The sequence below is a fragment of the Acomys russatus genome, chromosome 19 (assembly GCF_903995435.1).
Source record: "Acomys russatus chromosome 19, mAcoRus1.1, whole genome shotgun sequence".
Taxonomy (NCBI): domain Eukaryota; kingdom Metazoa; phylum Chordata; class Mammalia; order Rodentia; family Muridae; genus Acomys; species Acomys russatus.
The window spans coordinates 10,591,674-10,616,074 of NC_067155.1; the positions used below are offsets into that span (position 1 = coordinate 10,591,674).

Consider the following 24,401-nt stretch of genomic DNA (forward strand, 5'->3'; position numbering starts at 1 on the left):
TATAAGGACTGTAGTTCAAGTCCGGTACTGGAGTTTGGGTTCTAGCATGAATATTAGTAAGCAGAGATGAATAGACAGAAGACCCTGATACCGTCTTCTGGCTTTCAGGCATGCATGCGTGCGTGCGTGCACACCCGTACACCCACACACCTAAAACAACAAGAAAAATTAACTGAAGTAGTGAACGAGAATAGACACTATTGAAAATTCAAGTTTTGCAGGGCATGGTGGCGCACATCTTTAATCCTAGCACTTGGGAGCAGAGGCAGGTGGATCTCTGGAGTTCGAGACCAGTCTGGTTTACAGAATGAGTTCCAGGACAGCCAGAGCAATACAGGGAAACCCAGTCTAGAACACTTCGTCGCCCCCTCCCCCAACAAAAAAAAAAAAAAAAGGGAAAAATTCAAGTTTCTGGAAGACACTTTGATACGCTCATCTCTAGAATTTATATGCTTATTTCTTTACTTATTGTTGAGACAGGACCACACTACATAGCCCCTGATTGTTCTGGAACACCTAATGTGTACCACTCTGACCTCAAACTAACAGAGACCTGCCTACAACACTGAATCCTGCCCCAGGTTTCTAGCCTTTAAAATTAAAAGTACTGAAGAGTCTTAGCCTGCCTTAATGGCACACCTCTAATCCCACCACTCAGAGGGCTGAGGCAGGAGGATTACAGGAGAGATTGAAGTCAGCCTGGGTATTAAACTCAGACCATCTCAAACACACATAGAGATTTAAAAATTAACAACCTGGGCTTTGTGGTATAAGCCTATAGTTCCAACCAGTAGGAAGCCGAGACAGGAAAGATCATCAGTTAAGAGACTAATCTACAGTATATTAGGAGGCCCTGTCTCAAACAAAATAAAATCTACTGCCCCACTGTCTGACCTTAAAAGGCCCCACACCCACTGCAAAGGCCCTGTAAATAGAAATCAGAGTTTCTTTCTTTCTTTTTTTTTTTTAAGAATTATTTATTTATTTTGTATATATGAGTACTCCATTTGCATGTACACCTGCATGACAGAAGAGAGTATTAGATCATACTATGGATGGCTGTGAGCCACCATGTGGTTGCTGGAAATTGAACTCAGGACCTCTGCAAGAGCAGACAGTGCTCTTAACTGCTGGACCATCTCTCCAGCCCCGAAATCAGGGTTTCAATGATTGAACAAGATAAACTGCCCGCTGCTAAGGAGGGGGGAAAGGGCCAGAGGCCAAGGGCTTCAGGGGAAACCTGGCCCCCTACTAACAACTCTGATCTAGTGACACAGACTTCAGAACTTTGATGCTGGGACAATTAGTAAACACATCTGTTCTGCTCCACCTAGTTTACAGGCACAGTTAATAGGACACCGTGCACTGAGGAGGAACTCTTTGCCCTGCAGTTTAATGAACTAGCCATATGGGGTGGAGCCCTGACCTGGAGGCATTCATGGCCTGAGGCACAGGCATGTTTTCTAACTTCTCAGAAAGTCATTCAAGTCCAGGGTCAGGAAGGTGGGGAGGTGGGGGAGCAATGATTGTGACCAAGGAACTAGGCGAGCTGGAGGAGAGAGGGGGCCAACTGGACTTTCCAGGCACAGCCGCTCTGTGGTCCCTGCGGCCCGCCAGCCAGCACCAAGGCTGCTTTTTTGATGGCTGGAAGCCAGAAGTCAGGATTCTTACTCAGAAACTCTTGTTATAGACATATACTGTATGTTTAAAATCTAGCACATTGGTCTGAGGGTCACAATGGAGCAGGATGGAAAGGCAGCTATTGGTTTCCAGTACCTTCCACAGAGACTTCTTGCCCAGCCACTGCAAAGAGGAACATCTAAGGCAATTTCTGAGCATTCTGAAGCAGGGAGCGTGTCGTCTGAAGCAGGGAGTGTGTCGTCTCTCGCTCCAAGCTGGACCTCAGCCATAGGGTCCAGCCCAGGCCTGGCTCCACAAAGCAAAGGCAGAAGGGTAAAGCCTCCTCTTACACTGGATGGCCTGGCATTGGGCAGGGAATCTTTTTGGGGTCCCTCAGAACCTCTTCTTGGCTGATGAGGGTGCCAGAAGTACTGCTTCAGGAGTTGGAGGCATTCAAGTGAGACAGGTCTCCCCCAACTGCTCACGGGCCCTGTGGCTGGTGGATCTTCCTATGAATGACCAGCTGAAACTTCCAGTCAAAGCTGCACCCACAGTCACGGCAGAAGTGGCGCCGCTGGCCTGCATGGCTCTTGCGGTGGATGACCAGCTGTGATTTCCAACTGAAGCTGCGCCCACATTCCACACATGTGTAGCCCCGGAGGCCAGGGGAGCGCCGCATGGCTGGCTCCCAGGTCACCTGTGGTGGTCTTTCCAGGTCTGGCCCACCCATGTGCGTGCGCTGGTGGATGACAAAAACCGACTTCCAATCAAAGCTGAGGCCACACTGCTCACACGTGTACAGCTTCCGAGGCATGGGTATAGCAGGGGCTTCAAGCAGCGGTGTGGGAGACAAGCCTGGAGGGTCCATGCAAGGGCTCCTGTTTTCACTTGGAGAGGATGTGCAGGCTTGAACTACCCTTGGACTTGCAATGGATTCCACTTCCGGGAGATGGCTCCTGAGGGACTCTGGTCCTGTGTGTAGGGTCTCCTGTTTTGGCCTCAGCTCAGATTCAACATGTATCTCTGGCTCTAGCAGTGGCAGGGGAGAACGTTTATTTGAGGGCTCAGACCCATGGGGCCTTGCGCAAAAGTATGGGGGTGGGCACCTTCTGGTAGAAGAGAGCTACAGCCAGATGCTGGGCTGCTGCACTGGGAGCCGTAGTGAGGGACATGAGGGGAGGCATGTGGAGGATGGGGTAGGGAAGACAGGACAGGGAAGGCCATCGATCCTCACCCTGAGGTACCACTGTGCCATTCTTCTCCAGCATCGTGCCCCAGGACAGCTCTTTTTGTGACGAGTCCAACAGGTTCTGCTCCTTCTGCAAGGATGCATGCAACCAGTCACTGCCTCTCCCACCCAGCCTCACATCCCTACCCACCACCCAGTGGGTGGCAGGTTACTGAATCTCCATTTGCAGCAGGCTAAGGGGCCAGGCCAGAACTGGCCATTTGTGAGTACTGGGTCAGCATTCATTTGTCCAACCTACCATCCCCTGTCTCTATAGTGGTCTATCTCAGTGACGGCAAGAAGAACTGAAATTGAGGGCGGTCTTGGACAAAGATGCCATGGCCGCCTGCATCCTTTTTCTAGTCACTAAACTGTGTACAGAGCGTGCTGGAAGGTCAATAAAAGGCCAGGAGATCACATGTAGATCAGCCACCTTCTGCTAAGACTGATTATCAAAACGGAAAGTTCTTCTTTGGGGTGAGAAATTTTTCTTTTGGCCTTTATTGGGATGTATGTGAGAGAGACTGGGTCTATGTAGCCCAGGCCGGCCTCAAACGTACTTGTGTCCCAATGATGATTTTAAACTTGTGACTTTTCTATCTCCACCTCCTGAATTCTGGGATCACAAGTGAGGGCTACCATACCAGTTTATGCAGTGCTAGGAATAGAACCTAGGACCGTGTGCATGGTAGACAGGCACTCTAACAAGTGAGCTCTGTTTGCAAAAACCTTTACTTAATTTTATTTTTTTAGAAAGAAGACTAAGGAGGCAGACATGGTGGAGGCACACTTTGATCCCAGTACTCAGAGGCAGAGAAAGGCCTATATCGGTGAGTTCAAGAACAGCCTGGTCTACATACTGAGTTCCAGGACATTCATGGCTATGAAAGGCACTGTCTCAAGCTGGTGATCCTGGGTTCTATAAGAAGGCAGACTGCACTGGGCGGTGGTGGCGCACGCCTTTAATCCCAGCACTCGGGAGGCAGAAGCAGGCGGATCGCTGTGAGTTCGAGGCCAGCCTGGTCTACAAAGCTACTCTAGGACAGCCAAGGCTAACACAGAGAAACCCTGTCTCAAAACCAAAAACAAACAAACAAAAAACAAAACAAAACAAAACAAAAACCCAAAAACACCGTGAGGTGAGAAGGAGGACTAAAATTAAGAATTATGAGGAATTTCAGGACTGTGATGAAGTGGGGGAGGCAAAGAAGGTAGAGGAAGTCGGGGTGCTTAGTGCCAGCTGGTTCAGGCAAAGTCTAAAGAGGGGGGAGCTTGGTGGCAGGACAGGGGCCTAGCTATGACGGCCTGACCAAGGAAAGGATTCCTTGCCTAAAACATCCACCTTCCTCCCGGGCCTAAGATCTGCCATGTAGGTCTTTGGGAGATTGAGACAAAGAACCCGGAAGCAGATCTGTAGAAATGGAGGCAGCAGCCACAGATAGCTACAGGCAGAGGTGGTGTGGGCTAGAATCACCAGAGAGATCCAAAGGGAGTATCTTAACCTTGAAGCATGTCTTAGGTAGACATTCCGTCGGAGAAGAGAGGGGCTTGGAAGCAGAAGGCGCCTGAAGAAGACAGATTCCCTACGCCCTCCACATTAACTATATACACTCAGGGAGCAAGGGGCTTTCCACTAAGTTCCACAGCCCTGTACTTTGAGAAGAGCAGTAGGAGGGACTTTGACGCAATGTTTGGGAAGAGGGTCTCCTCCATCTGCTCTCAGGAGTGCAGGAACCCTGCACGCATAACCAGCTGGCTCATGACCTTGTGGGTATTGTGACTTTTTCCAGTAAGTGAGGAAGCCATGCCCTCCACTTCTAGTCACTCTGGACCGGGCCTGAGACCTAAATCTTTTCCAGTGAGAGACCTCCTTAGGGAAGGTATTTACTACTCAGAAGCAGTAAAGCAGACGAAGAGCGAACACATGAGTCATTGGCAGAGGATCCTGAAAAACTATAGGGCAGAGCACAGCTACCAGAGATACTCTCTGCACACCCCATGGTCTGCATTTCCTGCTGGAGGCTGTTTACCTGGGCCCTTCCTGGTTGGAAGGATGTGGAAGCGGCTGGCTCCTGGTATCCAAGGTGTCCCTCAAAGGCCTGGGATGGAAGGGGAGCGCTTGGAGATTCTGAGAAAGAGAGACAGATGGGAAAGTGTCGTTACTGCATTGGCCTTAGCCTGCCTCTGCCATGTGACATGGTAGGAGGATAGTCTTTTTTTTTTTTAAAGACTTATTTATTATTTACACAGTATTCTGCCCACACATGTGCCTGCCCACCACAAGAAGGTACCAGATCTCATTACAGGTAGTTGTAAGCCATCATGCGGTTGCTGGGAATTGAACTCGGGACCTGCAGAAGAGCAGACTGTGCTCTTAACCTCTGAGCCATCTCTCCAGCCCCCTCCATTCCCCCCCCCCAACCCTGCTAGGAGGATAGTCTTGTCTTGTCGCTTCTTAGGAACCCAGCTTCATAGTCTCTCCAGAGTCCCTATCCCAGCTGGGGACATCCAGACTCATTTCAGGAGTCACAGCCCTGACACAACCTCTTCTAGGACAGCACCCCCAATACATGCACGTGCACGCATGTGCACACGCACACACACCGTCGCACGCACAGATTTGAAGTTCTGATGTTACATCCCCTCACCTATCTCCTGCTCGTCAGCACTGGCTTCCTCCTTCACACTGCAATTGATCTGGGTAGATCTGTCTATCCGGGCATCCTGTGGTGCCTCTGCAGGGCCTGCCTCAGAGGACTCCATTGCCACTGAGATCTGGTGGCTGCCTGAGGACTCCTCCCTCTTCTGGACTGTAAGGAGCACCTTTGGCTTCAGGATGTGGGCTGTGATCTGAAGAGAAGCATGTCACGGGGGCTCTACCCTTCAAGCCGTCCCTCTAAGAAGCTCATGCCATTACACTCACCCAGCCCAGCAGCTGCCCGGGATCATGTTGCAGACCCTCAACAAGGGCTGCAGCCTCCTCAGGGCTTCCTGGCCGCTGCCCTCGAACCCAGGCCTGGATCTCAGGGGGCAACACACCCAGGAACTGCTCCAAGACCAGCAACTCTATCATCTGCTCTTTGGAGCACGTCTCAGGCTGTAGCCACCGGTGACATAACTCTCGAAGGTGGGCCAGTGCTTCTCGGGGACCGTCTACCTCCTCATAGCAGAAAGCCCGGAATCTGAGTCGCGCAGCCTCAGTCTCCTCAAATGTGGTCTTGCCGTCTCTGAGGGACAGGTGTAGGGGACCGAGAGGAGACGGCATTCTTGTTTTCAAGGGTCTTTTTGAAGGGACCTACAGAAAAGGAGGAATCAGTGTCAGACCCCTCCTAGAAGGCAGGAAAGCGTCAAGGAAGGTCATGGGAGGTGCAGGGGAGCAGGAAAAAGCCTTGATAATTAAATGCCTGGGTGGAAGGTATACAGGAACCTTCTAGAAAGCTGCAAATGGCTGGCTCAAACATTTGGATACAACATAGGTGAAAGTGCAGGCAGGAGGCAGATCCGGTTGTGTTATCTTAAGAGTTGACTCTGGACCCGGAGTACATCACCTGGGGTAGAGCTGAAAGCCTGGGTGCACTCCCAGGGGCCTATATGGGCTGGGAGGCACTGCTCGATGACCACAGATGAACTTCCATTGCCTCAGCCTCCGCTTGTGACAACCCGAAACAAAAGCCAAGCCTAACCACCCCGTGTTGTGTGGAGTCGTAACCTGAAACCTACGTCCCAGTTTTTAAGAGGTTCTGGATTGAAATCAGCTCTCCTGGGGCACCCGTCCTGTCCAGGAAAGGGGTGGGTCTTTCAGGAGGATGGGGCGGGCCCGGTGTTCTGGGTTCTATGGCTGGGAGGTGGGGGGTGGGGTCGCTCTTGGAGCTCCGGGGAGCTGTGGGTGAGAATCTGCGCCCGCCCGGCTAGGAGTGCGCTCACCTCTGACGCCCCTTAGGCGCCCCAGAAGCTCGGAACACTTCCGGGCCACTCACAGAAAGCCCCGCCTCACGCGGTGCCCTACCGGCCGGGCCAATCCTGCACCTACCCCGCAGGAACGGCCCCCTCCGCTCGGACTACGTCTCCCGTGAGCCTCAGCAAGGCCCACAGCCCTCTTCCAGGGCCTCTCGCGCACCAGGTCCTTCGTTACTATCCTTCAGACTGTGGTGCCGCAGAGTGCAGGGGGTTCCCTCTCCTTACTTGGCAGCCGTTCTTCCCTTGCACCCCAGCCGTAGGGCTCACCCGCTGCAGATGCAGACGGGTGGGGGTGGGTGTTAGCTTCCTGACGCATGTGCACAGCGGACCTCGCGTCTATTGGCTAGTGAGATGGCCTGACCAATCAGAGCTGACGCTCAGATGCCGACACGTGTCTCCTAGGTAACAGTGCACAACCTACTGCTTGCTGTTCTCAAAGCCACACGATGAGCGTCGCCCTAGATGGAGAGTCCTTGGTCTCTTGAGTCCATTTGTCGTCCCAGACTGTCCCTTCCGGTGGAAGGGAGTGTTGGGCTAGAAAAACCCAGTACGGTCTTGGTCGGAACCCCGTTAAGCTCTTTGGATATTGTGAGGGTAATAGGCCACGGGTGGGCAAGCTCTCAGGAGGTAACCTTGTGACTATCCCCTCACTTAACAATCTTCAAATGAGGATGGAGGTTTCTGTCTGAGATTATGAAGTGTACTCAACCCTTACTTTGGAGGCCGTACTTGGACTACATGACCTATAGTTATTTTTTCCCAACAGGCAGTTAATGGCTTTTTGTTTCTTTGTTTTGGGGGACCAGGGTAAAACAAACAAACAAACAAAAACAACAAGTCTTTCTATGGTGTTTTCTCTCTCCCTATCTCCCTATTTGGGGAGTGTAGGTTTATGTCTGGCCAAGAAAATCATCGGACAGACCCTAGCGTCAGTTCAGTATTTGGTTTCTCTTGACTCAGGGATGGCTCATACACTCCTGGTCTCCAAATGCCACTGTCATTTATGTCCCCCCCATCTCTGCCTGTAGACTTACGTGAGCTAAGTGTGGTGCGTGTGTTTAGTTGTTGTTGGTTTTTTTTCTCTCTCTTTTTTTTTAATATTTATTTATTATGTATACAGTATTATACCTTCATGTACTGCATGCCAGAAGAGGGCGCCAGATCTCATTGTGGATGGTTGTAAGGCACCATGTGGTTGCTGGGAATTGAACTCCTGACCTCTGGAAGAGCAGTCAGTTCTCTTAATCGCTGAGCCATCTCTTCAGCCCCTGGGTTTTTTTTTTTTTTTTTTTTTTTTTTCTTTTAAGATTTATTTATTATATATACAGTATGCATCAGATCACACTATTGATGGTTGTGAGCCACCAAGTGGTTGCTGGGAATTGAACTCAGACCTCTGGAAGAGCAGCCAGTGCTCTTAACCGCTGAGCTATCTCTCCAGGGCCCCTGTTGTTGTTGTTGTTGTTTTTTAATCCCAGTTTGGTCTCCTAAGTCTCCATCCTCCAGCTTAAGTTTTCCCAGTGCTGAGAGAATATAGGCAGGCGCTACCAAGCTTAGCTGCTTTAACATTTTGACTTAGAAAGCCCGAGGACATTTTTATAGTTACAGCCTGTCCAGAGGGGCCAGCCCAATACAACCGTAGCTGCTGGGGAAGACGAGTCCTAGGGGAGCACAGACCAGTTCTGGGTTTTGGAAGCAGTAGGTTCAGAGAGGATGGAATTAAAAGGCAACAGGGCCCAAACAGAGGAGGTTGCTGAGGAGGAGAGGATGGCATTGATCCCAGTCGGAGAGGCCAGGAAGGCTCAGGATGTCTGCTTTGGGTTTCCTGTAACTGTTGGGGATCTCATTTGCTTAACAGGTATCTTTGGTCCTGAGGCTTCCTGGCATTAATTACATGGCTCCATCTAAGAGGAGCTGGGCATGAGGAGGCCTGGCTCAGAGAACCTTCCCTTACAGGGTCTTGAGCAGCTAGGTCATGCACAATACTCCTTCCTGCTTGAATGGACACAAGTCTGACTCCACTAGCAAATAGGACAGATGTGTCTTAGGCAGAGAGAATAGCTGCAAGGTGGTTTTGTTTTGTTGACTTTTTTGTTTGTTTGTTTGTTTTGTTTTGTTTTTCAAGACATGGTTTCTCTATGTAATAGACCTGGCTGGCCTGGAATTCTCTTTGTGGACAAGGCTGGCTTTGAATTCACAGAGTGCTGGGATTAAAGGCATATGCCACCATGCCCAGCCTTCTGTTGTGTTTTTCGAGACAAGATCTCACTATGGACCCCCAACTGCTAATGTAGATGTGCTTGACTCTGTCTGTCTGTCTCTGTTTTGTTTTGTTTTTTAAAGATTTATTTATTATGTATACAGTGTTTCGCCTGCATGTACACCTGCATGCCAGAAGAGGGCACCAGATCTCACTGTAGATGGTTGTGAGCCACCATGTGGTTGCTGGGAATTGAACTTGGGGCCTTTTAAAGAACATACAGTGCTCTTAACCTCTGAGCCATCTCTCCAGCCCTTTTTTTGGTTTTTCAAGACAGGGCTGTAGCACTGGCTGTCCTGGACGCACTCCACAGATGAGACTGGCCTTGAACTCACAGAGATTCACCTGCTTTTGTCTCCCAAGTGCTGGGATTAAAGACAGTTCGAGGCTAGCCTGGGTTACACAAGACCCTGTCTCAAAACAACATCAGAGCCATCAAGATGGCTCAGTGGCTAAAAGCATGTGCCACCAAGCCTTAGAACCTGAGTTCCATCCGCGGTAACCATATGGTGGAAGAAGAAATCTGATTCCTGAAAGTTATCCTTTGACTTCCAGGTGCATGGCCTTACATATGTGCATCCACACACATAGTTATAAACAGCAATAAAAGCCAGGAGATATGTCCTGGAGCCAGGAGATGTGGACTTCCATATCCCTAGGTAAAAAAGTTACTCTGTGTGTGTGTGTGTGTGTGTGTGTGTGTGTGTGTGTATGTATTCCAAGTTTTAAATGCTGGCATTCATTTCCCTGTTGGTGTGGCCTCAGGCCCAAATGGTACCTGCTCTACTGAGGGCTACAAGAAGCAAACTGAACCCCACCCATCCATCTGGCCTCACCATTCAGGGTCACTATACTAGGAAGAGTGGTCTCAGAAGTCATAAGAAATGCCAAGTGCTCCCTGCTCAGTTCTTTGCAACCAAGGGGTGTGTGTGTGTGTGTGTGTGTGTGTAAAACAGGTGGGTGCATGATAGCTAAGCCCGGCAAAAAGAAGCAGCTCCATTTCACACCCTCTAAAGTTCCTAGCACCACTTCAGATGTGAAGGCTCACATAGCATAGGCTTTGGCAACGGCTGATGACAGGCTTGGGTGAGCATGGGAGCACAGACTGAAGAGGTAGCATTCTTGATCCGTCCTGCAGTGCTGAGAGCCACATCTTCCCCTCTAGATCTCCACTTCCTCCTGGTGGCTTATGCCAGCCCTTCCAGCCTCCTGGAAGACTGGAGCGAAAGGCATTGCGGGTGGAGATTGGAGAAGTCCATCTGTGGTCAGTCCTGGCTCTGCTGTGTGCTCTAGGACACACTAACTCTTCTGGGGCCTTTTGTTTTCTCTTGTGATGCAGAGACACAGATACAAGACCACAAGCAGCTTATTATGCAGCACGTAGCACATGGCTGGCAATGAGTCAACTTGGACTTTATTTGGATCCTATTAGAACACTTAAAAAACTTTTTTTTTTTTTTAAAGACAGGATCAGACACATCTGAGTCTGCCTCCTAAGCACTGGATTTAAAGGTATGTGTCACTACATACAGCTGCTAGAGTTTGGTTTTGGTTTTGGTTTTCATTTTTGGAGACAGGATTTCTCTGTGTAGCCTTGGCTGTCCTGGACTTGTAGACCAAAATGGCTTCAAACTCACAAGAGACCCACCTGCCTCTGCCTCCCTAAGTGCTGGTATTACAGATGTGAGCTCCCGCGCCCAGGTAGAGTTGTTTGTTTTTCTTTTTTAAATACCACCCTCCACTGGACCAAATCTCCTTCCCTCGTCATTTCCTGGAGGAAAAATGCTGAGGTTCAGAAACAAACCATTTATTTGCCTGAGGCTTGCACCAAGGAAACGGGATGCCTGGGGGTGTGTGCATCTCCAGCTGCCTGTTTGAGAGGGAGCAGGCTGAATCCTCCTGCCAGCTATACCTACAGCCTGTTCTTTTCCTCACCACAGTCAGGAGCTGCTGAAGTGGCATCGACCTGAAGATAAAAGTCTGTGGGGCACCCACTGATTCCGGGGCAGGCCCTGCCTGCTCTGCCAGTCCTAGGGCAGACATGCATACTGTGGACGCCTCTCCAGGACACCTTCTTTGAGGGTGTAGGTGTGAGTTGTGGACGAAGAGCAGATTTTGTCATACGTAAATGGAACTGACTGGCAAGTCTTCCTCATACCTGGCTCACATAACAGGGCTTGTTAGTGGATTTTCGAGAACACAGGCTCTTCCACAGTGAGGGAAAGGGATTCAGAGAAGGCAGGAAATAGCACAGTTGTGACCTCAGGACTCGGCTAGCTTTGGGACCGCTGCTGGGCCTAAGGTGGAGGTGTCCTTGGGAGGTGCACCATCTAAGGATGCCCCCAGAGACCTGGCCTGGGAGTGCATGCCACCCCTGGGCCTCCGCAGGGCCTTCTCTCCTGTGTGGATCCTCTGGTGGTGGAAGAGGGCAGGGCGCTCACGGAAGGCCCGGCCACACTGTGCACACACGAAGGGCTTCTCACCCGTGTGGATGCGCCGGTGGCTGAGCAGCACTGCGCCCTTGGCAAAAGCCTTGCCACAGTCCCCGCATCGGAAGGGCCTTTCGCCAGTATGTAGCAGCTGATGCTGTGTGAGGTTGGAGCTGTGGCTGAAGGCACGGCCACACTGTGGGCATGAGAAAGGCTTCTCTCCAGTGTGCACGCGCTGGTGCTTGAAGAGCGAGGAGCCTTGACTGAAGGCCGCGCCGCAGAGGGAGCAGGTATAGGGCTTCTCGCCGGTGTGTGTGCGTTCGTGTTGGATGAGATGCGAGTTGCGGCAGAAGCGGCGGCCACACTGTGCGCAGGCATAAGGTCGCCCTCCTGCATGGATCTTGCGGTGCTGGCTGAGGTTGGAGCCGTGGCTGAAGGCCTTGCCACACTCGCTGCAGTGGAATGCCTTCTCCGCCGTGTGGATGCGCTGATGGCGCACTAGCGAGGAGCTGTGTCGGAAGGCCTTGCCGCAGACCATGCATGCATAGGGCGTCTCCCCGCTGTGGATGCGTTGGTGCTGAGTCAGGTGTGATGTCTGGCTGAAGGCCTTGCCGCACTGGGTGCACTCATATGGCCGCTCCCCCGTGTGGGTGCGCAGGTGCTTAAGGAGGTCTGAGCTCTTCACGAACACCTTGTTGCACGCCCTACATTCGAAAGGTTTGTCCCCAGAGAGAAGACCCGGACCGGCCTGGAGGGCCTCGCCCAGCTCATCCCATATTGGGAGCTCTGGAACATTGTGGTCTCCCTGAGGCTCATGCCAAGCCCCACTCATCTCACGTCCCTCCCCGGCCCCATGGAGGTCTGCGATGCTTTGGAAGTTTCTCCCAGGGGTTAGCTGCATCTCTGGCTTTTGCTGCTTGGCTACCCCTGGCTGCTTCTCTGGGGCCAGGAGGTCAGAGAGGGCCTTCACTGTGGACGGACCATTTTCAGGAACCCCTCCTGGGGAAGTCAATCGCAGGCTGACAGTTGCCTCACTGCCACTGGAACCTAGCAGGAGCTGTTCCCAGTAGATCACGGATACCCCTGTGGGTTTTCTCTGCAGAGACAGGGAGGCGCTCTGGTGTCCCTCTGGGATTTTTGTATCAGGGCAGGCACCAGCAGGAGGAAGGACACTAGAAGGCATCCCATCAGGCCTGTCACAGGTGACCCCTGGAAGTGGTGCATCTCCAGAAACATGTCGGTCCCTTGCATTGTAACTGGATCCTGAAGGCAGAGGCAAGACAGTTACCTGGCTCAGGAAGAGACCAAAGCAGGCTGCCTGGGCAGTCAGGGGGACCCTGTGAATTGAGTGTGAAAGGGTTGGGAGACAAATGGAGGCGTAGGCTGGCCCTGGGAGGAGTTGGCAGGGAAGAGTTTGTTCTGACAGCTGTGACCCTCCATGGTCAAGACTCTGCACTGGCTGTCCTGGGGTCTTTCTCTCAATCACACACTCTCTAGCCTGCTTTCTCTGTCCATGTGCTCATCTCTTGAGTCTATGCACTGATTATCAATCCTGTTTGCAGACTGCCTTTCCCTGGCACTATCCTCACACTACAGAAGGGTGTCCTGGCTGATGCTGTGTGCACAGTGCCAGCAACAGCCCGACCAGGAGAAGTGTTCAGACAACAACCAGAGAAAAGGGATGACAACAGATGGAACAGCTCGCTGTGGAAAGTGAAGCCACACGGCACCGGTGGTGATGGTGGGGGCTCAACGGGTGTAATCTCCTACATGGACACAGCACCTGTGCCCTTCAAGTTTTACCTTTAAGGGCAGGGAAGGCCACAAGATGAGAGTTTCTGTGATTCCAGGAAGGGGACAGAGTAGTAGCCCAGGTTGGCCCTGAGTTCACCCCAGGTGGCGCTCAACTCACCAAGGCTGGATCTCCTGTGGGTCCTCCTGCCTGGACTTGCATTTGTCCTGTTGGGAACCCAGGGTTCCTCACCACGCTGGAGTTGGATGATCACAAGAGGCCGGGAGACAGAGAGTCCTAGGAAGAGAGAAGGAGCACATGAGGCCAGCCCCAGCTCAGGACAGGCCAGCCCCAAGAGAGAGCAGGATGTGGGATATCATGGGTATCAACCATGTATGTAATCTATGCACCAAAACCCCAACGGTCATACCACACAGGAAAACCACAGGACCAGCTCAAGGGTTCCCATAAGGAACCAGTGGATCAGTCGATCCAAAGGAAGGTGCTAGAACCCAGGCACAGAAGACTGTAACCAGCCAGCACCCCAGGGATATAGAAAATGGTTGAGTTTATCGGACTGTATATGTTCGGAGGCCTCAACCTTCCTGTCACATGCCCATGGATAGAGGGCCCTACTTATAGACAGCTAGGGAGGAGAGGGGGCAGGTGTAATGGGCTCCAAACCTGGTGTGCTCAGCTGGCTGCCATACCTGGTCCCAGCTTTGCTTCCAATGGAGGACTCAGGGCTTTACCTATGGAATCTACAAGTGCGAAGTTTTCCAGCATTACATGGCGGTACAGGGCCCTCTGGGCTGCATCCAGGAACATCCACTCCTCCCGGGAGAAGTATACAGCCACGTCCTCAAAGGCCATCAGGCCCTACAACAGCAAGAATAAGATAGTGTCTGTGCGAGGAAAGGACCAGGTCTCTGTCCTAATGGCTACCCCACCCCCCCCACACACACACACACCTGCACCCCCTCCCATGCTTCTCGGACACATATCTTCCTTCTCTATAGTACTGGTCCAGGGGGCGGAGGCAGGTGGATTGTTGTGAGTTCAAGGCCAGCCTGGTCTACATTGTGAATTCCAGTACAGTCAGGGCTATATAAAGAGACCTCGATCTCAAACACGTTAATTAAAAAGATAAAGAAGGGGGCTGGAGAGATGACTCAGAGGTTAAGAGCACTGGCTGTTCTTCCGAAGGTCCTGAGTTCAATTCCAGAAACCACATGGTGGCTCACAGCCATCTATAATGAGATCTGGTGCCCTCTTCTGGCCTGCAGGTGTATATGCAGGCAGGATACTATAAATAAGAGAGACAGAGACAGAGAGAGGCGGGCATGATGGCACATGCCTTTAGTCTCCAGCATTTGGGCTGGAGAGATGGCTCAGCGATTAAGAGCACTGACTGCAATTCCCAGTACATGGCAGCTCACAACTGTCTGTAGCTCCAAAATAGGACATCCTCACACAGACATACATGTAGTCAAAACACCAAGGACAGCCAAGGTATACAGAGAAACCCTGTGGGGTGGGGGTAGCGTAGAGAGAGAGGAATAAGTAGTTATCTCAGCCTATGGGGTGGGGGTAGAGGTGGGAGTGCCTTTGTTAACCTAGTAGACATACAGGAAGTCAATCCTTCTTCCCTCTATACCAATGCTCCATTTCCTTTCAGCTCTTCATCAATTCCTCTCTCCACTCAGCCACCTGCTGGGCTCCTCCCCTCAGCCACAGGGACCACAAGCCTTTCATTGCTCTCAAGTCCTAAGTGACCAACCCTGACCAAGCCTGTGAAACTTATCTCTTTAGTATTGCTGCAACAAGACACCATGACCCAAAAGCAAGCTGGAGAGAAAAGGGTTTATTCAGTTTACACTTCTACCAAAAGAAGTCAGGACAGAAACCAAACAGGGCAGGAGCCTGAAGGCAGGAGCTGATGCAGAGGCCATGGAGGGTGCTGCTTACTGCCTTGCTTTACATGGCCTGCTCAGTCTGCTGCCTTCTTCTTCTTCTTCTTCCTTCCTTCCTTCCTTTCTTTCTTCTTCTTCCTCTTTTTTTTTTTTTTTTTTTCTTTTTCTTTTTTGGTTTTTCAAGACAAGGCTTCCCTGTGTAGCCTTGGCTGTCCTGGACTCGCTTTGTAGACCAGGCTGGCTTTGAACTCACAGCGATCCTCCTGCCTCTGCCTCCCAAGTGCTGGTATCGAAGGCACGCACCACCACCGCCTGGCCCAATCTGCCTTCTTATAGAACCCAGGATCACCAGCCCAGGATAACACCACCCACATGGGCTGAGCTCTCTCCCACTGATCACTAATTGAGAAAATGCCTTACAGCTGGATCTCATGGAGGTATTCTCTCAACTGAGGCTCTTCTCTCTCTACCGACTCTAGCTTGTGTCAAGTTGGCACACGAAACCAGCCAGTATGATCTCTCTCTTCAATTCCTAGGTCCTGTTTCAAGACACCAGGATAAGTTAACTGGACATCTAGCACTTCAGGCCTACCAAATCGGTCCCCTCTGGGACTTCATACATGCCTGGTCTTTCCCATGTCTACAGTGGTGCCATCCTCCCAGGTGCCGAAGCTGACAAGTGGGAGAGTACATCACACAAACCTGAGGCATCAGCAGATCTACCCATAATTCAGGTACTTTAATGGCTACTGGTGGTCCAGGGACCACCATCACTCACATGGACCGTGGATTCCCAGCCTTCGTTCTACATGAAGATATATCCTCCATGTCTGTTCTACACTGAGAAAAAGATGCTTTTAAAAACCTTGACTAAGCTGGGCGTGGTGGCGCACGCCTTTGATCCCAGCACTTGGGAGGCAAAGGCAGGCAGATTTCAAATTGCCAGGCTCTGTGGTACACGCTTGTAATATAGCACTCAAGGCAGAGGCAGGTGGATCACTGTGAGTTCGAGGCCAGCCTGGCCTACAAACCAAATCCAGGACAGCCAAGGCTACACAGAGAAACCCTGTCTCAAAACACCAAAAAATAAAAAGTAAAATAAAATCCTAACTGGGAAACTGTTCCGTTAGTCTGTGTTTAAAGGACTCTGTTTTTCTTTCTTTCTAAGTTTTTTTAAAAAAGGATTTATTTATTATTTATACAGTATTCTGCCCACACATGTGCCTGCCCACCACAAGAAGGCACCAGATCTCATTACAGGTGGTTGTGAACCACCATGTGGTGGCTGGGAATCGAACTTGGGACCTTCGGAAGAACAGATGGTGCTCTTAACCTCTGAGCTACCTCTCCAGCCCAGGACTCTGCTTTTCAATGCCTTTGGGACAAAGTCCCAACTCTTCTGCCTGCTATTTCGATCTCTCTTTCTTGTTCATCCCACATCTAAATTGCTAAAAACCCAAGCTGGGATGTAGCTCAGTTTGCAGTGTTTGTGCCACGCCTTTAATCCCAGCACTCGGGAGGCAGAGGCAGGTCTACAAAGTGTGTCCAGGACAGCCAAGGTTACACAGAGAAACCCTGTATTGAAAAACCAAAAAAAGAAAAGAAAAAAGAAGAAGAAGGAGGAGGAGAAGAAGAAGAAGAAAAAGAAAATTTGCAGTGTTTGCATGATATGCACAAGGCCTTGGGTTCCATCCCCAGTACCATATAAACTGGGAGTAATGGTGCCTGCCTGAAAATCTAGCACTAAGGAAGTGGAGGCAGGAGAACCATAAATTCAAGGTTATTGGCTATATATCTAATCTGAGGCCAGCCTCAAAAGAAGAATCACTGCCTTCAAAATATAAGTCTCCCGTTGGCTTTTGCACGTGTGGATCTTTCCCTTTAACTTCCTTCCAGACCTTACCCGCTTGGCTGTCACAAGCGAGGCTTCCACACCAGACTCGCTGACCTGGACTGTAGTGTTGGAAACAATTGTCTCCCTCCCCACAGAGTATCATGAGGGCAAGCCAGGACGCCCGATGGGTCCACGGAAGGATCCCTACACTCACCCGCGCTGGATCTGTCAGCTGCGGCCAGGTTGCAGCCATCGGAATCTGCAGTGGGGGCGGGGCACGGCGGGCGGGAGAGCCCCGCATTGCCGGTCCCCGCCCACGGCCTCGCGCAGCCCACCGGGGCCTCAGTTTCCCGGTCAGACAAGGGCGTTATACGCCCAGAGGACTTCTGGAGAGCTGCAGCTGGGGATATGGAGAGTACTTGGCTTCAGTACGGCCCTTACAGTCTCGACAGCCGGCTACGAGCCAACAGGGGAAACTGAGGCTAGGAGGCAGGGCCGCCGGCTTGCAGTGCCGACGTGTACCGAGCCACGGCCCGAAGTGGACAGCTACGAGCACCGTCCCCACTTGCTCTAGTCTTGTGTTCCCAGGACCTCCTGGAGAGTGCAGACCCGGCCAGGCCCTCCACGCACCGATCGTGATCACCCGTGTGGCCAGAAGCCGGGTCAGCCAAGTGACAACCTAGACCGCCGGAAGCCCCGCCTCCCCGACGCGTTGGCCCAATGTACTCTACGGATGCTCGGATAAACGTAGTTCCTGCTGGTTTGCCTGAATGACAGGCGGTGCCTTCCCGGTATCCATGGCCACGGCCAAGCATCTTTCCTCCATCTCCAGTCCTGGCAGAGTGCTAGCTTCGGCCGGGCCTGAGCACAGAGTCTCCTGGGTCGGTCCCTACGCCGAGTAAGCGGCCCTGGACCAAAACCTAGAGATGCAGAAGTGGGAACTTGGCAGTTTCCGGAGGCAAGCGACACACGCCAGGAGCACAAAAGAAAAAGCGTCATGGGGAACCGCTCCCAAAGAGGCAGTGCAGCAGATGGGCTTAGTAGCACATGCCTTTACTCTCAGCACTTGGCAGGCAGAGGCAAGAGGATCACTATGAGTTCAAGGCCAGCCTGGTCTACAAAGCGAGTTCCAGGACAGCCATGCTGTTGTTACTCAGCTCCCAGCACCAGAAGGTTGCTCACAACTGTAACTCCAGTTCCAGAGGATCTGACGTTCTCACACAGACATATGTGCAGGCAAAACACCAATGCCAATGCACATGGGATAAAAATAAAAATTAAAGAAGTAGAAGAAGAGGAGGAGGAGAGGGAGGCGCTTTAGACCAGATCCAAATTCTGGTGTACGTCTTTAATCTTAGCACCCAAAAGACAGAGAGGCTGGACTTTTCACGCCAACCAGGACCGGACCACATAACAAAATAACATCCCAACCCCAGCTAGGCCAATTTCCTGCTATGCAGCCACACGAACCGCCCCCCTCCCCTCTTGTAAAGAGGCATGGTCAGTTTTGCAAGCCTTTATTATTCAGACCCTAGCACAAATCAACCGTTTTCCTTCCATGCTTTGGCCGCTAGACCTAAGGCCACCTTGTTCTCGCCTTTCCCCACATATGACAATATAGATTCTTAATTCCCTTGGGACCAATTTAAGTGATACAATTTTGAGAAGGCAGGGCTATCTCAGTGCAGACTGACCCTGGTTTCGAAGGACAGCAAAGGGGTTTTCTCTGTATTGCACCACATGAGGAATGATGTTTTAGGGTTCTCATTTGTCCTGTGTCGAGTTCCTTAATTGTACGGATGCTTGTCTCACAAAATAGAAAAGCCTTTTGTCCACGAGTGGGCTGGTGCAGTTTCCAACACGAGGTAGGCCCTCAAACAGCATGAGCTAAGAGCTGGATGTGGAAGCACCTGAGAATCCAGTACTTGGGAAGGAGAGGGGGGAAGGATCAGGAGTTCAAAACAGCTGAGGCTATAGTGTGCATTTGAGAGCAGCCTGGGCTACAAAACGAGACACACACACACACACACACACACCCCAGAAAGGGGGGGGGGAGCCAGGTGTGGTAGCACATGTTTGTAATTCCAGTTGTTTGCAGAAAGATTACAATTAATTCAAAATCAATTTTTACCATACAGTGAGTTCAAAAGCAGCCTGGGATACATAGGACCCTGACTCCAAAAGAAAAAAGTGATGCTGGGTGGGGGGGTGGTGGCGCACACTTTTAATCCTAGCATTCGGGAGGAAGAAGCAGGCAGATCGCTGTGAGTTCAAGGCCAGCCTGGTCTACCACATGGTGGCTCACAGCCATCTGTAATGAAATCTGGTGCATTCTTGTGGTGGGCAGGTGCACATGTGGGCAGAACACTGTATAAAAATTTAAAAAAATTTTGAGCCGGGCGTGGTGGCACACGCCTATAATCCCAGCACTCGGGAGGCAGAGGCAGGCGGATCGCTGTGAGTTCGAGGCCAGCCTGGTCTACAAAGTGAGTCCAGGACAGCCAAGGCTACACGGAGAAATCCTGTCTCGAAAAAGCAAAAAAAAAAAAAAAAAAAAAAAAAAGCCAAGAAAAGTGACCTCTACAAACTACCACAGGATTTGTAAAGTGTACCTGAAAGGTGTAACTCCCCCCTGCCCTTCTACCTATTTTCTTTTAGATATCGGCCAAGTGTGCTTTTTCTGCACACTCTGGTCTTATTTTCTGAAACTCCCCTCCCTGCTATATCATCTCTCAAAAGGAAGACTGTAGGCCGAAAAAGATGGCTCAGTGGGTAAGAGAGCTTGCTGAGCAGAGTTCAAATCCCCAGACCCTTGCTGGTGAGACTGTTACCAAACCCAGTGATCTGAGTTCAATATCAGGGACTGGCTACTGCAAGTTGTCCTTTGACAGCCACATAAATACTATGGTAGGCACAAACAAATGTTATTTTAAAATTATCTTTTTTTCCAGGCATGGTGGCTCATGCCTTTAATCCCAGTACTCAGAAGACAGAGTCAGGCAGATCTCTGTGAGTTCTAGGCTATCCTGGTCTACATAGTCAGTACCAGGCCTGTCTGACGCCACACACAACAAAAAGTCTCCAGCACTCATTTATAAAAGCCAGGATTGTCTGGCCACGCCTGTAACCCCAGCTCTGGGAGTGTGGGAGTATGGTCGGCTGTAGATAGAGAATCCCGGATTTCATTCAGCAGCCCAGTCTAGTGAAAATGGTGGATCAGTTTCAGTGATAGACCGTGTCTTAAGGCAAGAAGGCTGAAAAGGACACCTATCCCCAGGAGTCTCAGTAAGGTGTTGGTGCTCAAGCTAAGAAAGGTTTCAGACTCAGTAAGTTTCAGAGGAATCCTGCTGGTGAAACTGAATTACTATCAACCTTTGGGTCAGAATCCGCCCGAATTTGAAGGGCATTCCAATGCCATTAAACAAAGGATCTCAGGGCACTGTGTGCTTGCAGGCTCTTGAGAGTTCTTCCGTCCGCCTACCTATGATGTCATTGCTTACCTGCCAAAACAATCCCACGTTCCTCGTTGTTTAACTATAGGAAAAGGTAGGAATGTTAGAGTTCTTCAGTCCGCCTACCTATGATGTCATTGCTTACCTGCCACGGGGGCGTGGCCCTGCCCAGGGCCATGTAAAAGAATAAACCCTCTTCGTGGTCTCTTTCTCTCTCTACTGTACTTCCTCTCTCTAACCCCCCGCCTCTCTCTCTGTCTCTCTCTGGGGTACACTTTCCCCTTTTCCTTCTCTCCCCCCATGCTCATTTAATAAACTCCGTATAACATAATACCTTATACCTCTGCCATATCTTATATCTTACTATTTTAATTTTTAAATATAACACAGGGTATCTTTAAAAGGAAAGTCCTAAATTGCCTCCCAAGTGCTGGGATTAAAGACGTGCGCCACCACCACCTTTTTATTTCGTGACATGCTTTATTTCGTGACTCCATCTCTTCACGTCCTCTGCGAGGCAGGCCGGGAAATGCCATCGAGAACACAAAGCTCGCTCCCCGCCGGCCGGATGCCAGGTTGAAACTACATTTACCATAAGGCTGTGAGGCTCAGACGACTTTGAGCCAATCACAGCACAGCTGGAGAGTCCCTTCAGGCCTTGTGTGCTGCGAAGGCGTGACTTCCTGCCGCATCCTTGCTGAGGTTTATTTTGTTCCCTAGGTGGGTAGCATACTGGGACCCTGAATCACGTTGTCTTTACGTTTAGTAGGCGCCACCTCGGGACCCAACCGGAAGGATAGCGAGGAGGACAGCACTTAAAGCAAGTGCTTTCCGACCTAGTTCCCGGAGCTCTGAACTGGAAAGGGTGTCTATGGACTCCCCTCTTTCCTCTTTGCTCTCTGGCCTTACTACTGGAAACCGTGGATTCACGTCAGGCTTAAGGTCCCAAAGCCCCTACTTTGCGTTATGTGAAGGGGTTCCCACTTCGGGAAAACAGTGAGGTACAGAAAGCCGTTGGATGAATATGGACGCCATGGGCAACTGCTGGGAAGCGAGGCTGAGCTGGAGTGTTCAGGATGTGTAATGCTGGGGCAGAGGAGACGGGGTAGAGTGGCAATCTAAAAAACTCAGAGGTAGTGGGAGCCATGGAAGGGGTGAAGCACTCTAGACGAGTGATCTTATGTTCCCAAGCTCCCTCTGGCTGACTAGGGGCCATGAGATGTTTGGGGTGAACTCGAAGTAGTAGGGGAGACTCATAATAATTCTACCTTAAGTGTCAATAGCATTTGTAGTTACTAAGGACAGGCTCCATGGGAGCATTCCCAATTATCCCTTCCTTATTTCCACATCATAAAATCTGGGCGCTTGGGACTGGGGGGATAGCTCAGCGGTTAAGAACACTTGACTGCTCTTCCAGAGGTCCTGAGTTCAATTCCCAGCAGCCACATGGTGGCTCACAACCATCTATAATGTGATCTGATGCCCTCTTCTGGCCTGCAGGTGTACATGCAGATAGAGCTCGCTTTCTCTCTCTCCCCCTTCCCCCCCCCCCCCGTGTGTGTGTGTGTGTGTGTGTGTGTGTGTGTGTGTGTGTGTGTGTGTGTGTCTTTTTTTAAAATCTGGTTACCTTAACAACAGATGCAAAACCTATTTCTCCCACCTCCAAGCCCACAGGTCCAGTCAAGCTACAACCATCACCTTCTTGTCTTATTTCTTTCATGTACATTGGTGTTTTACCTGTATGTTCACAAGAGGGTGTCGGATCCTTGGAATAAGTTACAGACAATTGTTAGTGGTTGCTGGGAATTGAACTCAGGTCCTCTGGAAGAGCAGCAAGTGCTTTTAACCACCGAGCCATCTCTCTAGCCCCTTCTTTTTCCTCCTCCTCCTTGACAGTATCTTATAGGCACACACACACCTGGAATCCTCATGCATCTGCATTCACATGTGTATACACATAGACCTCAGGCATACATAATAAACTTTTGGGGGGCCAGTTTCGAGGCAGGGTTTCTCTGTGTGCCCTTGGTTGTCCTGGACTCTCTTTGTAGACTATACTAGGCTGGAATTCAGAGATCTGCCTGCCTCTGCCTCCTAGAGTGCTGGGATTACAGGCATGTACCACCATGCCTGGCTAAATGTTTTTTTTTTTTTTTTAAAGGGGGCATCTTTAGGTTAGCATAGTGGATGTCTTTGTTTTTTGTTTTTTTGGTTTTTTGGGGGGGTTTCGAGACAGGGTCTCTCTGTGTAGCCTTGGCCGTCCTGGACTCACTTTGTAGACCAGGCTGGCCTTGAACTCACAGCAAACCGCCTGCCTCTGCCTCCCAAGTGCTGGGATTAAAGGTGTGCGCCACCACGCCCGGCTTTTTTTGTTTTTTGTTTTTGTTTGTTTGTTTTTTGCATAGTGGATGTCTAATTGTGATGGTTGAGGACCAGTTGACTGATCTGTGGTACATGCCATAAAGTCAGGGAAGAGGCGGAGCAATGTTAGGGAAAGGTATATGTGAGAGAAAGAAATGTCTAAAAGGTGACTAAGGTCCCTGGGACTGAGGCAAATTGAGATAGAGGTAAGTTGATGGTATGGTCAAAGATTGCCAGTGACATTTTTGTTGTTTTCTTTTCCTTGCCTTTCTTTTTTTGCTTTTTGAAACAGGGTTTCTCAGTGTAGCCTTGGTTGTCCTGGACTCGCTTTGTAGACCAGGCTGGACTCGAACTCACAGTGAAATGCTTGCCTCTGCCTCCCGAGTGCTGGGATTAAAGACATGTTCCACCATGCCCGGCTCCTTTTTTGCCTTTCCATGGGCATTAGCTTTTTAAAACCACTTTCTGTGGTGCCCGGTTGTCTCTGCCAAGCTGTTGGTATAGCTCAGTGGCTTGGGGCAGAAGTAATGAGGCTGGGTTTTTAATATTGCTTAAGGAGGAGAGATGTATACTGTGGCTGGTAAGGGGACAACATGCAGAACTTTGGGCCCCAAATCAAATTAGTACCTGAAGCCAGATACTGAATCAAAGCTTTGATTTCATTCACCACGAATAATGGTTTTGTTGAAGCATTATTCAATAGAGTTTATATCATATGCAACTATGACCTTTTTGTGTGTGTTTTTTTGAGACAGGGTTTCTATGTGTAGCCCTGGTTATCCTGGACTCACTTTGTAGACCAGGCTGGCCTCAAACTCACAACAACCCGCCTGCCTCTGCCTCCTGAGTGCTGGGATTAACGGCGTGCGCCATCACTGCCCGGCCCCAATAGGTATTCATTTCTACAAAGGGACTTGGGAGTCAAGTGATAACACTTTGCATCCTTAGGGGCAGTGCGAGTACCAAAGAAAGGTCCAGATATTGGGAGAGAAAGAGGGAGCAAAACAGTCAACATGGTACCCACTGGATGGACCTCCTCAAAAGCTTCAGAGGAGCCTCAAATTCAGTTACTGCCGTAAATCCACTTTTAAGATGATAGCATTTTTGACTATTCCGCAAGCTCCCTGGCGAGCCTTGACATTAAATGTGACTATAGATATGGGCTTCTAGGAAGACCTTGGATGGAGAGAAATCCTGAGGAAACCGAGAAGAGCCACATTGGAAGAGTAATGTGTTGTTACTAGACTGGAGATGGGACAGACACTGGTGAAGGAGGTGCTTAATGTACACATATAAGCCGGGCGTGGTGGCACACTGCCGTTAATCCCAGCACTCGGGAGGCAGAGGCAGGTGGATCGCTGTGAGTTCGAGGCCAGCCTGGTCTACAAAGCGAGTCTAGGACAGCCAAGGCTACACAGAGATAACCCTGTCTCGAAAAACCAAAAGAAAAGAAAAAAGGAAAAAAAAGAAAAAAAAGGGCGGGGGGAGAGGAAAGTGCTGGGCGAAGCAAGAGCATCTGTAAAGGTGGCCACTGTATAGGCAAAGGTGCTAAGAATAGATTTCATACACAGGTGCTTGCCATCCACAAAGTGCAGACGGCATCAAACAGTTAAGA

The 24,401-nt window shown here is 50.5% G+C and overlaps 2 protein-coding genes across 2 annotated transcripts; both read right to left on the minus strand.

Moving 5' to 3' along the window:
- Positions 1-1,957: 1,957 nt before the first annotated feature.
- On the minus strand, positions 1,958-6,209 carry Znf446 (zinc finger protein 446). The gene is made up of 5 exons (XM_051162383.1): positions 5,772-6,209; positions 5,497-5,698; positions 4,879-4,976; positions 2,855-2,939; positions 1,958-2,649 (listed from the first exon to the last, which is right to left on the minus strand). Exons 1-5 carry the CDS (start codon positions 6,111-6,113, stop codon positions 2,102-2,104), a joined length of 1,275 nt encoding a protein of 424 aa, XP_051018340.1. The 5' UTR covers positions 6,114-6,209; the 3' UTR covers positions 1,958-2,101.
- A 4,902-nt stretch (positions 6,210-11,111) lies between these two features.
- Znf324 (zinc finger protein 324) lies at positions 11,112-17,666 on the minus strand. Its single transcript, XM_051162376.1, has 4 exons — positions 17,188-17,666; positions 13,979-14,105; positions 13,407-13,523; positions 11,112-12,757 (listed from the first exon to the last, which is right to left on the minus strand). Exons 1-4 carry the CDS (start codon positions 17,272-17,274, stop codon positions 11,328-11,330), a joined length of 1,761 nt encoding a protein of 586 aa, XP_051018333.1. The 5' UTR covers positions 17,275-17,666; the 3' UTR covers positions 11,112-11,327.
- Between the last annotated feature and the right edge of the window lie 6,735 nt (positions 17,667-24,401).